Source organism: Mizuhopecten yessoensis, unplaced genomic scaffold (genome assembly GCF_002113885.1).
Source record: "Mizuhopecten yessoensis strain PY_sf001 unplaced genomic scaffold, ASM211388v2 scaffold10529, whole genome shotgun sequence".
Taxonomy (NCBI): domain Eukaryota; kingdom Metazoa; phylum Mollusca; class Bivalvia; order Pectinida; family Pectinidae; genus Mizuhopecten; species Mizuhopecten yessoensis.
In genome coordinates this window covers 976,815-989,991 of record NW_018408592.1, presented here as the reverse complement: position 1 = coordinate 989,991, position 13,177 = coordinate 976,815, and the positions used below count along the sequence as shown (strand labels likewise).

The following is a 13,177-nucleotide window of genomic DNA, read 5'->3' as shown; positions in this document are numbered from 1 at the left end:
AGCTAACTTGGACACATAATAGAAAAACAAGGGGTGCTTATTGCAGTGAATTCTGTCATATAGAAGGAAACAGGTCAGAAACAAGGGGTGCTTATTGCAGTGAATACTGTCATATAGAAGAAAACAGGTCAGAAACAAGGGGGAATGCTTATTGCAGTGAATACTGTCATATAGAAGGGAACAGGTCAGAAACAAGCGGTGCTTATTGCAGTAAATACTGTCATATAGAAGGAAACAGGTCAGAAACAAGCGGTGCTTATTGCAGTGATTACTGTAATACAGAAGGGGAACCGGGCATGGTTATTGCAGTGAATACTGTCATATAGAAGAAAACAGGTCAGAAACAAGGGGGAATGCTTATTGCAGTGAATACTGTCATACAAAAGGGAACAGGTCAGAAACAAGGGGTGCTTATTGCAGTGAATACTGTCATAGAGAAGGAAACAGGTCAGAAACAAGGGGTGCTTATTGCAGTGAATACTGTCATATAGAAGGGAAAAGGTCGGTAAAAGGGTGCTTAATGCAGTGAATACTGTAATACAGAAGGGAACAGGGAATGCTTATTGCAGTGAATACTGTCATATAGAAGGAAACAGGTCAGAAACAAGGGGTGCTTATTGCAGTGAATACTGTCATATAGAAGGAAACAGGTCAGAAACAAGCGGTGCTTATTGCAGTGAATACTGTCATATAGAAGGGAAAAGGTCGGTAAAAGGGTGCTTAATGCAGTGAATACTGTAATACAGAAGGGAACAGGGAATGCTTATTGCAGTGAATACTGTCATATAGAAGGAAACAGGTCAGAAACAAGGGGTGCTTATTGCAGTGAATACTGTTATACATAAGGGAAAAGGTCGGAAACAGGGTGCTTATTGCAGTGAATACTGTAATATAGAAGGGAACAGGAAATGCTTATTGCAGTGAATACTGTCATATAGAATGGAAATGGTCGGAAACAGGGTGCTTATTGCAGTGAATACTGTCATATAGAAGGGAAAAGGTCGGAAACAGGGTGCTTAATGCAGTGAAAACTGTAATATAGAAGATAACAGGTCAGAAACAAGGGGGGCTTATTGCAGTGAATACTGTCATTGAAGGAAACAAGGGGTGCTTATTGCAGTGAATACTGTAAAATAGAAGGGAACAGGGAATGCTTATTGCAGTGAATACTGTCATATAAAAGGAAACAGGTCAGAAACAGGGCGTGTTTATTGCAGTGAATACTGTCATATGGAAGGAAACAGGTCAGAAACAAGGGGTGCTTATTGCAGTGAATACTGTAATACAGAAGGGAACATGGAATGCTTATTGCAGTGAATACTGTCATAGAAGGAAACAGGTCAGAAACAAGGGGTGCTTATTGCAGTGAATACTGTAAAATAGAAGGGAACAGGGAATGCTTATTGCAGTGAATACTGTCATATAGAAGGGAAAAGGTCGGAAACAGGGAATGCTTATTGCAGAGAATACTGTCATATAGAAGGAAAAGGTCGGAAACAGGGTGCTTATTGCAGTGAATACTGTCATATAGGAGGAAACACGTCAGAAACAAGGGGTGCTTATTGCACTGAATACTGTCATATAGAAGGAAACAGGTCAGAAACAGGGTGCTTATTGCAGTGAATACTGTAATATAGAAGGGAACAGGGAATGCTTATTGCAGTGAATACTGTCATAAAGAAGGAAAAGGTCGGAAACAGGGTGCTTATTGTAGTGAATACTGTAATATAGAAGATAACAGGTCAGAAACAAGGGGTGCTTATTGCAGTGAATACTGTAATAGAGAAGGAAACAGGTCAGAAACAAGGGGTGCTTATTGCAGTTAATACTATTATATAGAAGGGAACAGGGAATGCTTATTGCAGTGAATACTGTCATAAAGAAGGAAAGGGTCGGAAACAGGGTGCTTATTGCAGTGAATACTGTCATTGAAGGAAACAAGGGGTGCTTATTGCAGTGAATACTATTATATAGAAGGGAACAGGGAATGCTTATTGCAGTGAATACTGTCATATAGAAGTGAAAAGGTCGGAAACAGGGAATGCTTATTGCAGAGAATACTGTCATATAGAAGGAAAAGGTCGGCAACAGGGTGCTTATTGCAGTGAAAACTGTAATATAGAAGATAACAGGTCAGAAACAAGGGGTGCTTATTGCAGTGAATACTGTCATATAAAAGGAAACAGGTCAGAAACAAGGGGTGCTTATTGCAGTTAATACTATTATATAGAAGGGAACAGGGAATGCTTATTGCAGTGAATACTGTCTTATGGAAGGGAAAAGGTCGGAAACAGGGAATGCTTATTGCAGAGAATACTGTCATATAGAAGGAAAAGGTCGGAAACAGGGTGCTTCTTGCAGTGAATACTGTAATATAGAAGATAACAGGTCAGAAACAAGGGGTGCTTATTGCAGTGAATACTGTAAAATAGAAGGGAACAGGGAATGCTTATTGCAGTGAATACTGTCATATAGAAGGAAACAGGGAATGCTTATTGCAGTGAATACTGTCATATAGAAGGAAACAGGTCAGAAACAAGGGGTGCTTATTGCAGTGAATACTATTATATAGAAGGGAACAGGGAATGCTTATTGCAGTGAATACTGTCATATAGAAGGAAAAGGTCGGAAACAGGGGGTGCTTATTGCAGTGAATACTGTCATATAGGAGGAAACACGTCAGAAACAAGGGGTGCTTATTGCACTGAATACTGTCATATAGAAGGAAACAGGTCAGAAACAAGGGGTGCTTATTGCAGTGAATACTGTCATATAGAGGGGAAAGGGTCGGAAACAGGGTGCTTATTGCAGTGAATACTGTAATACAGAAGGGAACAGGGAATGCTTATTGCAGTGAATACTGTCATATGGAAGGAAACAGGTCAGAAACAAGGGGTGCTTATTACAGTGAATACTGTCATATAGAAGGGAAAAGGTCAGAAACAGGGTGCTTAATGCAGTGAATTCTGTCATATAGGAGGAAACACATCAGAAACAAGGGGTGCTTATTGCACTGAATACTGTCATATAGAAGGAAACAGGTCAGAAACAAGGGGTGCTTATTGCAGTGAATACTGTCATAAAGAAGGAAACGGGTCAGAAACAAGGGGTGCTTATTACAGTGAATACTGTCATATAGAAGGGAAAAGGTCAGAAACAGGGTGCTTATTGCAGTGAATACTGTAATATAGAAGGGAACAGGGAATGCTTATTGCAGTGAATACTGTCATATAGAAGGAAAAAGTCGGAAACAGGGTGCTTATTGCAGTGAATACTGTCCTATGGGAGGAAACACGTCAGAAACAAGGGGTGCTTATTTCAGTGAATACTGTCATATAGAAGGGAAAAGGTCGGAAACAACAGCCATGGTTAAATGATCTGCAAATTTTGTTGATTGTGTGTAGGAGTCAAAGTTATCTTAGTTTAATTATAACAACAGGGAAAGTTGTTAACATTAGCTCATTAGGGTCAACTACATTATTTTTATATTCCTGAATTGATTACATAGATATAAAATGTATGAAGAGCTAATGACGCTATGTTGGGTCATATTACCTTCTGTTGAAGTACAAAGAGTTAACAAGTATACAGTCAGTTCTGCAATAATAACAAGGTCAATGGTCAGTTCTGTTATAGTTTCCAGACCGATAGTTTTCTGTCATAGTAACAAGGTCAATAGTCAGTTTTATTACCCAATAGACTATATAAATTGTAACTAGTCATTTTTGACTGTGTCTGGCTTTTTGTCCAATTTCAGCTGTAGGGGTGAAACAGTCAAAAGTGTTTTACTGGTCAGAGCGAACTGTTACCTGGCGCAAATTCGATGCGAAGAAATCCCCCCTTGAGAGCTCTGTTGAAGCGTTTTTTTGGACCTCTTTTGTTATTTTTAAACAAATTAACATCATAACATGCAGCATTGATACTAATATGTATGTGGTAATAAAACAATTGTTTCATGGCTATTTGGGGAACAGTCAAAACTATCATCCGGAGGTAGGGGGAAGTCCTGGGGAACTGTTTACCCTCCGGCAAACAGTTCCCCAGGACTTCCCCCTACTTGAGATGATAGTTTTGACTGTTCCTCAAAAAGCCATGAAACAATTGTATACGCTAGCTGTCACAGTAACCAGGTCATCACAACTGTCATAGTAACAAGGATACAGTCAGCTCTGTCACAATAACAAGATCAACACAGTTAAATTCTGCCATACTAACATGGACAAAAGGATTCTGCGATAGTAACAAGGATACAGTCAGCTCTGTCACAATAACAAGGTCAACACAGTTAAATTCTGCCATACTAACAAGGACAATAGGATTCTGCCATACTAACAAGGTTGATTGTGTTCTCCTATCGTAACAAAACCAAACGTGTCCTGTCATAGTAACAAGGTTGATAGAGTTGTCATAGTAACAAGGTTGATTGTGTTCTCCTATCGTATCAAAACCAAAAGTGTTCTGTCATAGGAACAAGGCCAAAAGTGTTCTGCCATAGTAACAAAATCTGAAATAGTTGTCATAGTAACAAGGTTGATAGAGTTGTCATAGTAACAAGGTCGATAGTGTTGTCATAGTTACACAGTCAATAGTGTTCTGTCTTAGTAACAAGGCCAGTTAATTATATATATAAGTTCTGGTTTAGTAATAAGGCCAATAGAACTCTGCTGGCATAGTAACAGCTAGGTAAGTGGCTTCCTATTATAGTAATCAGGCAGATAGTTCTGTCATAAAAATAGTATACCCCTCTGTAATAGAGATAATAACTCTTTAGTGTAAGTATCCCTGGTTAAGGTTGAGATTCATCACCTAAGTAATGGTCGAGGTTCATATTTGGGAATATATGCCTGGTATCCCTTTTACCTAGTCCTGAAGACATTTTCAGGTTACTTTTATTTTGATGTTTATTAAAATGATGCATGTAACCTTAAAACTATTTGTGGTAAAATTTTGAAAGTAGTAATGGAATCAATCCGATTTAACCGCATGACTGCTTACTGAGTTTGTATCTTATAGAAATGATGATCAGCTTATTATCGTAGGCCTTTACAACTCCTAATAGTGGAGAAAACCATTTCTCTTCCATCACGAAGTTCAGCTATCGAACCAGTTCAGCTTCAATGAGGATGGGAAATCAACATGATTAGTTTTGCTTTGATCCAGAAAACTCTGTTATAGATCCAGTTATTAGCTATTAGCTCCCAATCGGGATAAGCATTCCTTGTTAGTATGTTTTGTTAGACTCGGTCAGCATGTGCCTTGCTAATGATTGTACCATTGTCGGTGTGATTGCCGATATCGAGGATATTGTTCCGATATTAGAATTTCGATTACACAGCTAAACGTCATATACCACAGAAAGGAAATGAGTTAGTAGCCATAATGTTCATATGATGATCATTCTAGTCACTGATCCTTTCACGTCAGCACAAAGGAATGAACTCAGAAAGATATAGTGTTATCCTTCAGACATTGACAAACAATAAAGGGTACCTTTGACATTAAAGTCAACTGTACAACTTAAGATTGTGTATGAATTGTTAACCGTTTTGATATATTTCTTTTGTCATATGCATCACAGATTCTTCTTAATTGGATCATGTCAAATAAATTAGTCCCGAAACGCTGTCTTTTTTGCTTTTGCCACAAAATGACGTCATTACATTGTCCTTTGCGATAATTTGTGTTGCTACAAATCGCATATCAAAACTATATAATAGTATTTACACTGCGTGACAAGTTTAGCACAAGATTGCTTTCCTAAACAGGAAAGAGATCTTCAGACAGATTTGTATTTGAACTTTATCTTCAAATTATTCACTGCTGAATTAAAATGTCCTAAAATAGCACCTGTAATCCCTGTTGATCAGTGATGCTTGAGGAAAATAAAACAGCTGATTCTATCTCTTTTTAAATGACGTCATCAAATCCCATATAAATGAATTTAGGTCTTATTTTGTGCGACAATCTTCTCGATCGTCCCAACCCTCGGGTTCCCTACGTGATTTGTTCGATTAAGAACAGATTTCTTATCTGTTTTATACTTTTCCTATATTGGCACAATAAATACCTTAGTGGAAATTGGCTCTGTCTTCATTTTCTAAAACAATATGTAAGAAGTCTAATTATATGCATTTCATATACAGGAACTTTGTTTCATATACATTTACATAAATATAGGAAACATGAGTGCTGATGTATTTCAGGATCCACATACCAGGTATCACAATTTTTTTTATCTAACTATGCATTGAAATATATTTCTGGCATGAATATTGCTTTGATCAATATTTTTTGGAAAAAAAACACCTTTTTTTCCTTTTATGGAGAAAAAAAACAAAAAAATGAATATAACAATGATAATCAACAAGAGTCCTTCGAGTGTAAAATATCAGTTAGGCTAGGCCGGGATTCAAATCCTGGACCTGCTCTAACCCAGCTTTCTGATGAACAGAAAGACCCTGGCGAAGTAACGTTATGGTTATATCAAAAACAAAATTAGGGGAGATTACTGTGTATACAAATAAACAGTAGGAATTCTCTAGTGATTTGTCTGCAGTGGGACTTGGATCCTTAAGTTTATAGTTTGTTTATACTTGTTGATATTCTCTGTATAAACTTGTTAGAATGTTTGTAGAAGATCTCTATTGTGGTTTGTTAAAGTTGCCGTGTTCATCCCCGATGATGTCCGGATGTTTGTAGAAGATTGATCGGTAGCATGTCAATTACCTATTGGTACTTAATTGAACCATTGTTCCGGATGACGCAGTCAGAATGTAAAATAACATATAGTGACGTTGTAGGCTTTTATCTTAATTATCAACCCAACCGCCCATAACAAAACCAGACAAAAAAAGGCCAGTTAACATTTATTATAGAAATCAACATTATTCACAAGAAAATGGGTGCAGTGCCAAATGTATATAAAGACGATATTAATTGGTTCCAGAAGATAAAGTCCATATCAAGTAAATAGGAAACCAATTAACTATGTCACATATATGTAAATTCACAAATATTAAGGCACTGCACCCATAAATATCATACAGTGATGCAAAATTTATATCAAGAAGTACATCATTTGTCCTATATAATATCAGTATACTCACTACATGCAGATGTATTACAGGTACATCTACAGGTACCTCACTCCTACTTGTACACCACTCTCCTTCACATACTGATACATTTTAAACTGAGACAACATTTATAATACAAATATTACACTCAAAAGCCTAACTTATCCCAGTGAAAAAGGGGGTAAATCCTAATAAATAAACCCGCCAAGCCTCCGGCCCCCCAAAATACCCCCACTCCGGAAACTCCTAACCTAATTACATGCCTGCACTATGACTATGGAATCTCTAATGTGTCTGCAAACCGAGAGTTTATCTTCGAGGGAAAACTCTAGATAACATTTGTATGCATCACTAGACCAATCTCCCAAGGCCTGGATTGTCTCCCCCGGAACTTGACAACTAAAGGCCCACGTAGCCCCTCCCCTCCGAAAACTATGTGAGGAAAAAGGAGCAGGATCATGTCCTGCCTCAGCCAACACTTTTCTCAAGAAGGAGTGGAAAACAGGGTAAGTAATAGGGCGACTTTTCCCATTTTCTGATAACTGAAAGGCAGCCCTATCGGCCTTGGAAGGATTTAAACTACACATATTGTGGAAGGCCTGAACCGGGCAAAGGGGGGACCCCGGGATAGAAATCAGGGGGGACCTGACCAACTTGCGCCCAAACTGATTGGTTTTGGACCATTTGAGCACAACAAGCAGCAGGTTCTCATCTGCCAAGATATCACGGCGTAATAACTGCTTTCGAGGGTCAAAGGAACGAACAGAGTCCGACACTAAGTTGGACTTCCTGACTAACAGGAAGAAGGCAAACAAGAACAAACACCAGAAACTGGTATGTGCTGGAGACTCCATGTCTAAGACTCGGTAAATATCCAAAAGGATGAGGGGGGTCATGGGCGCTGCCCTAAGGGGAAGATGGGGATGTAGTCTAGCTATACCTCTCAAGGCTAAACTCACTTCATACTGACGCACGACAAAGGGAATGTCTGAAAGGAGATGAAGGGTTTTAACCCCACTTACATAATTACGAATAGAATCAGTGCTGCGCATCGAACGACTGAGAAACTGGATAAAAAGACACACAATATTTGTATCTGTGGGTAGGGACTGGAAGTTGAAAACTTCACAAAACAGGAAGTAGGCTTTCCACTGAGTGTGGAGATTCCTTAGGGAGCCAGAGGCGAAGGCTGATCTCATTGTAAAGGATAAATCCTTCTTCAAGGCCACCAGGACGGGATCTGCAAATCAAGTAAAGAAAAGGGAAAATTTTACCACCTATTTTACCACCTATGTACAAATAAAAACGACTCTGGATATACTACACTTTCAACCACATCCCACTCATTGACTAGCTGAAAAAACTTGTCTCTGTGGTCTGCGCTGAGGTGCCATCTGGAAAGATGATCGGGAATCCGATTCTCAGAACCGACAATATGCCTAGCCCTTACCTCAAACTCCCCCACAGCTGCATGAAAACACACCTCCCTCAGACAACTCTGCATAAACTTTGTCCTTGCCCTTCCCGAATTCAAAACCGCTACGGAAGACTCGTTGTCACACCAAATCAGCATTCTTTTTCCTTTAAAATGCTGACCCCACAGCTTAACACATATGGTAACCGACAGCAACTCGAGGGCATTAATGCTAAGTTTTTTGTTCAAAATAAACTCGGGGAAAGTGGAGTGAAAATATCTGCCTCCGAAAAAACCTCCACAGCCAGACAAACATGCATCAGAGGCAAACTCCCCGTCTGGGTGACTCCAATTCTCCACTGCCATCATGGAGACCCCATTGTATTGCAATAAAAACACCTGCCACCACAGCAAATCCTTCTGCACCTCATCTGGAATGCTCAAAATAGCCAAAGGATCCTCATGCAAAGTTCTTAACCAATTGAGCAACCTACTGACAAAAATGCGGCCTGGTCTAACACACGAGGCAACAAACATGAGCTTGCCCAACAAAGACTGTACTTCCTTTAAGCTAGCACTATCCTTGCCTTGCCATTCTCCTACCAATAATAAAATTTCCTGTAGACGCTCCTGTGGTACCTCCAACGTCATCTCGTCCGAGTCAAATAAAACCCCTAAAAAGACCATTTTTGTAGACGGAGGAACAGACTTAGCTTTAGACTCTACAAGACCACACATCTCTAGTAAACTACCTAAAACAACAAAGGCTGTCTCTGCCTTCTCCTGCGTCTCTGCCCCTGCAAAATCGTCTAAATAATTTAAAATTTGGAAACCTTCCACTAAGGCTAAAAAGGATACTACACTAGTCACTCTTTGACATATATAGGCCGCGGACCGCAACCCCATAGAAAGCACTCTGTCAAAGAATAATTCCCCATCCCAACTAAACCCCAGAAAGGGAATGTCAGCTGGATCAATAGGAATCTGTCTGTAAGCTTTCTTCAGATCCTTCTTAAAAAGAAGGCAACTTCTACCCTTTTCCTTGATTAACTCGACCAAGTCATCCACACGCGGAAACTGAAGTGATATAGGGACCCCTAAGTAACTTTCCTTGGGAATACAACCGTTTATGGAATCCCCCTCAGGCCAACTAAGATCTAGAATCACACGTCTTTCATTTGTGTCCTTTTTTGGTACGGAATTCAACGGAGACACCACGGTCTTACCTGTAAACGGATTTTCCTTAAATGGACCAAGTATAGCACCCGAACTAATTCCCTGCTCTAAACATCTCGCCATTGCCCCTGGGAATTCCCGAGCCCCTCTGTGATTTCTAGGAACTGTACCGAGACCCCCCTCAGGGTTTTTATTTACATTATGTACAGGTTCATGGGCCATGCCTATAGGGAAACCATATTCTAAAAGGTCACATATTTCTGAGTCACGGTATTCCGTTAGATGTTCCCTTAAAAACTGAACATTTATTCCTGAATGAACTGGAATCTTTGCCCCTTTGAAATTAGGGACACCAATCGCTTTAACCGCATTATGCTCTCTAAAAACTCTACTGTTGAAATTGTCATCCTTTGACCCTTTTTTACCCACATTTAAATCCTCGATAATAAAGGCCTTATTACGAGGGCAGAAACTATCAACCTTTCCCTGAACTTCTACCCGCTCTTGCTTCGTCTCTGGAAAGTTTACAAATGAAGGCAGGAACAATTCCTCCTCTTGAGAATTATGAACTTTCCTACAAGTATTTCCTAGTCATAACGAATGGGGACACACTGCCATACATTCAGGGTGGACCCGTTTGGCACCATCCTTTTTCCAACATGTTGCACATATGTGGAGCAGGTGCCTCTTGACCCCTCTAATTTCACCCTCATGGTCTCCTGATTCTGCACATCTGTTCTTTTGGTACATCACACAAAACCACACTCTCTCTCCTTCATACACACTTTTGTTCTCAACTTTCACATTCGCACTAGAACCGGTACCTTTCCCTTTCGTTTCTTGTCTCAACACATGCTTGGCCAAAATTGGCACTTCAATTGATGCGGGATCATCTCTCCACCTACTCTCTCCCAACTCAATCCTTCTCAACCAAGCAGCATACCATGCCAACAACGCTTTCCATTCATAGATGTTAGAATAATATGTAATCTTCATGAGGAAGGCTGTTCGACCGGCCTTTTCCTCACTCATGCTCGCCCGGGCTATTACCTCCAACTCCCCGGCTACAAACAACCGAAAGTTAAGGTCCCCGAACTCTATGTTTCTATTGACATATTCGTACTGTAAATAATGGTGTGGATAAGCTTGTGGAAACCTAACTATGTCACCTGCTTTGGAATTTAGCCCAGATTTCATTGTCTTTTTTTGTCTACGAGCCCTACTGTCTCTACTGGCCCTGCTGGACTGATCCGACTCATCAGAGCTTGAAATTTCACTCTCTGGATTCATGAAAGTCTTTAACTTTTTGTTTGCCCTCGCAACCATATCGTCCATCTTTTTTACCTTTCTCAAGTCGACATCATAGTCCGTATGCGTCTCACCTGTTGCTTCTCTCACCACGGGTGCCTTTTTTGTCCGAGATCTGTCTCTCCGACTCGTGTGCTTCACCCTCGAGGAATCGTCATCCCCGAGCCTACTCAGTTCCTCCCTCAAGGCAGCAATCTCCCTTTCTCGATCCCTCACATAACGTCTGGTTTTAGCCTTTTCCAACTCGTCCCTCAAACCGCGCACTTCCGCATCCCGGTCGTTTGCGCTCTTGTGTAACAGATCGGTGTCATCTTGGACGCTTGCCTCCAGTACTGCTTCTGTTATCGTATCATCGTCACTGTCCAAGTTCGACGTTTGAGAGCTCATATCTGCTCCAGACGAATACATTGGCGACCCCCCTTCGTTCATGGCTTTATAGTCCTTTCGGGGTTGATTTCTTGTTTCATACGCCATTCACAGAATTACTTGGCAGTGGATAACCTGTCCATTTACACAGGTAGACTACGATTTAAATCATCTTCTTTTGCCCGGATACCTGGGCTCTCGTATTCGTTGATCGTAGATTCGTAATGTTCGTCTATCATAAATTGTGACAAGACTCGAATGTGTCGAAAGAAAGAATGGACAGTTTGGCGCCAACACCTAAATACCAGCTGGGAGCGGAGCCGAAGTGACCACTAGCTCATAGGGACTGACCAATCGGACGGGGGGGACTGAACTGTAATCACAGTGAACTAGCCAGGGGTCAGAAATCTGACCAGGGACGTAAGGAGATAATTAAAAGATTTGAGAGACGACAAATCGCCACCATAATATCAACGCCTATATTTAGAACAATGCCAGTAAGTCTCATCAATTAATTAAAGTGTGTATATTGACCTCAACGTATTAAGGGAGAATAGGTGATTAATTGATTAAATGTTGTGCTTTAATTGACGTTAGAAACAGAGTAGGTGTATGCAAGAGAGTATACATGCAGGTGTATTGTCATTATGGCAAGCCAGTTTAACGTTTATTATCCCCTCATGACAATGTCGCGGATGGGATTATTGTTGTGTATGTACAAACGTATACATTAAAAATACTGGACTAGATCAGCCTAGCTTACGATTATTATAGTGTATATCTTTTTTAATGTTTGTTAGAGTCCAAATATTACCATTCTTTTTCCAGACCTTGTAGAGTTTGGAGAGGTGCTGGAATTGTCGGTTCATGTAACCTTGTGTGTATGTTATAGTAGGTTCCTCTGGACTAAATCGGCCTAGCTAATGTTTGTAAGTCAGTGTAATAGATGTGATATATGAAAATTGACTGTCTAAATCGGATTTTCATTATATAGTCTATATAAACCCTCACCCTTCTGAACTTACTTAATAGACGGGTGACATTTTTAGGTCACCTTAGCCAATGGCTCACGTCACAGTCCATATCTTAACGTTATTTTTCCAGACCTCATAGAGGAGAGCTGCTGAAATTGTTGGTTCATGTAACCATCATGTAAATAGTGAATATTATAAATATATGTTTCATTTTCCCAAAAACAAAATGTACATGTTGACAACTTTAAAAATACGTTTGAAAAGTTCTATAACAAGAGTTCCTGTACAAAGATGTTCTTTCTTTATTGTCAAGATTAAGCATTGATTTGCTTTCAGTTTGCAGTCATAGTCAATATGATTGCCAATTGGAATATAACAAATTCTTTGAAATGTCATGTTGAACTTGTCATTTCCCACTTGGCATTCATATTGACTATGAATGTCAGTCAGTTGAAAGCTGTTTAATGCTTTTATTTACCATTCCAGGAATATTTTACTCTTAAAGAAAATTAAATTATTCATTTATCAAAATTCAGCATTTAGTTCAAATTTGTGTATGTATATAGTGCTTGTCTAATGAACGAAATAGCCATCTTCAATGTTGATCAGTGGTATTTAATGTTCAAATTATTCTGTCATACTAATAGACAACATCACCACTGGGCTAATGGCATTCACGGCTGTTATGAATGCCATCTGAACTTGATATAGTTCTATAGTGGCAAAAATGAGTGGTACACATGTTGATATACCTTCCATCCTTTCTTGTAAAGATCTGTTTTCCAATCTATGTCGTCACAAGTGGTGTTTATACATATCTCAGACTATTTTGATGTTTGGAAAACAAATTATTGACAACTGTG

General features: G+C 39.6%; 1 protein-coding gene across 1 annotated transcript; it reads right to left on the bottom strand.

Annotated features, from left to right (window-relative positions):
* Positions 1 to 6,834: 6,834 nt before the first annotated feature.
* On the bottom strand, positions 6,835 to 11,494 carry LOC110460989. Its single transcript, XM_021514247.1, has 2 exons — positions 11,049 to 11,494; positions 6,835 to 8,316 (listed from the first exon to the last, which is right to left on the bottom strand). Exons 1-2 carry the CDS (start codon positions 11,446 to 11,448, stop codon positions 7,328 to 7,330), a joined length of 1,389 nt encoding a protein of 462 aa, XP_021369922.1. The 5' UTR covers positions 11,449 to 11,494; the 3' UTR covers positions 6,835 to 7,327.
* Between the last annotated feature and the right edge of the window lie 1,683 nt (positions 11,495 to 13,177).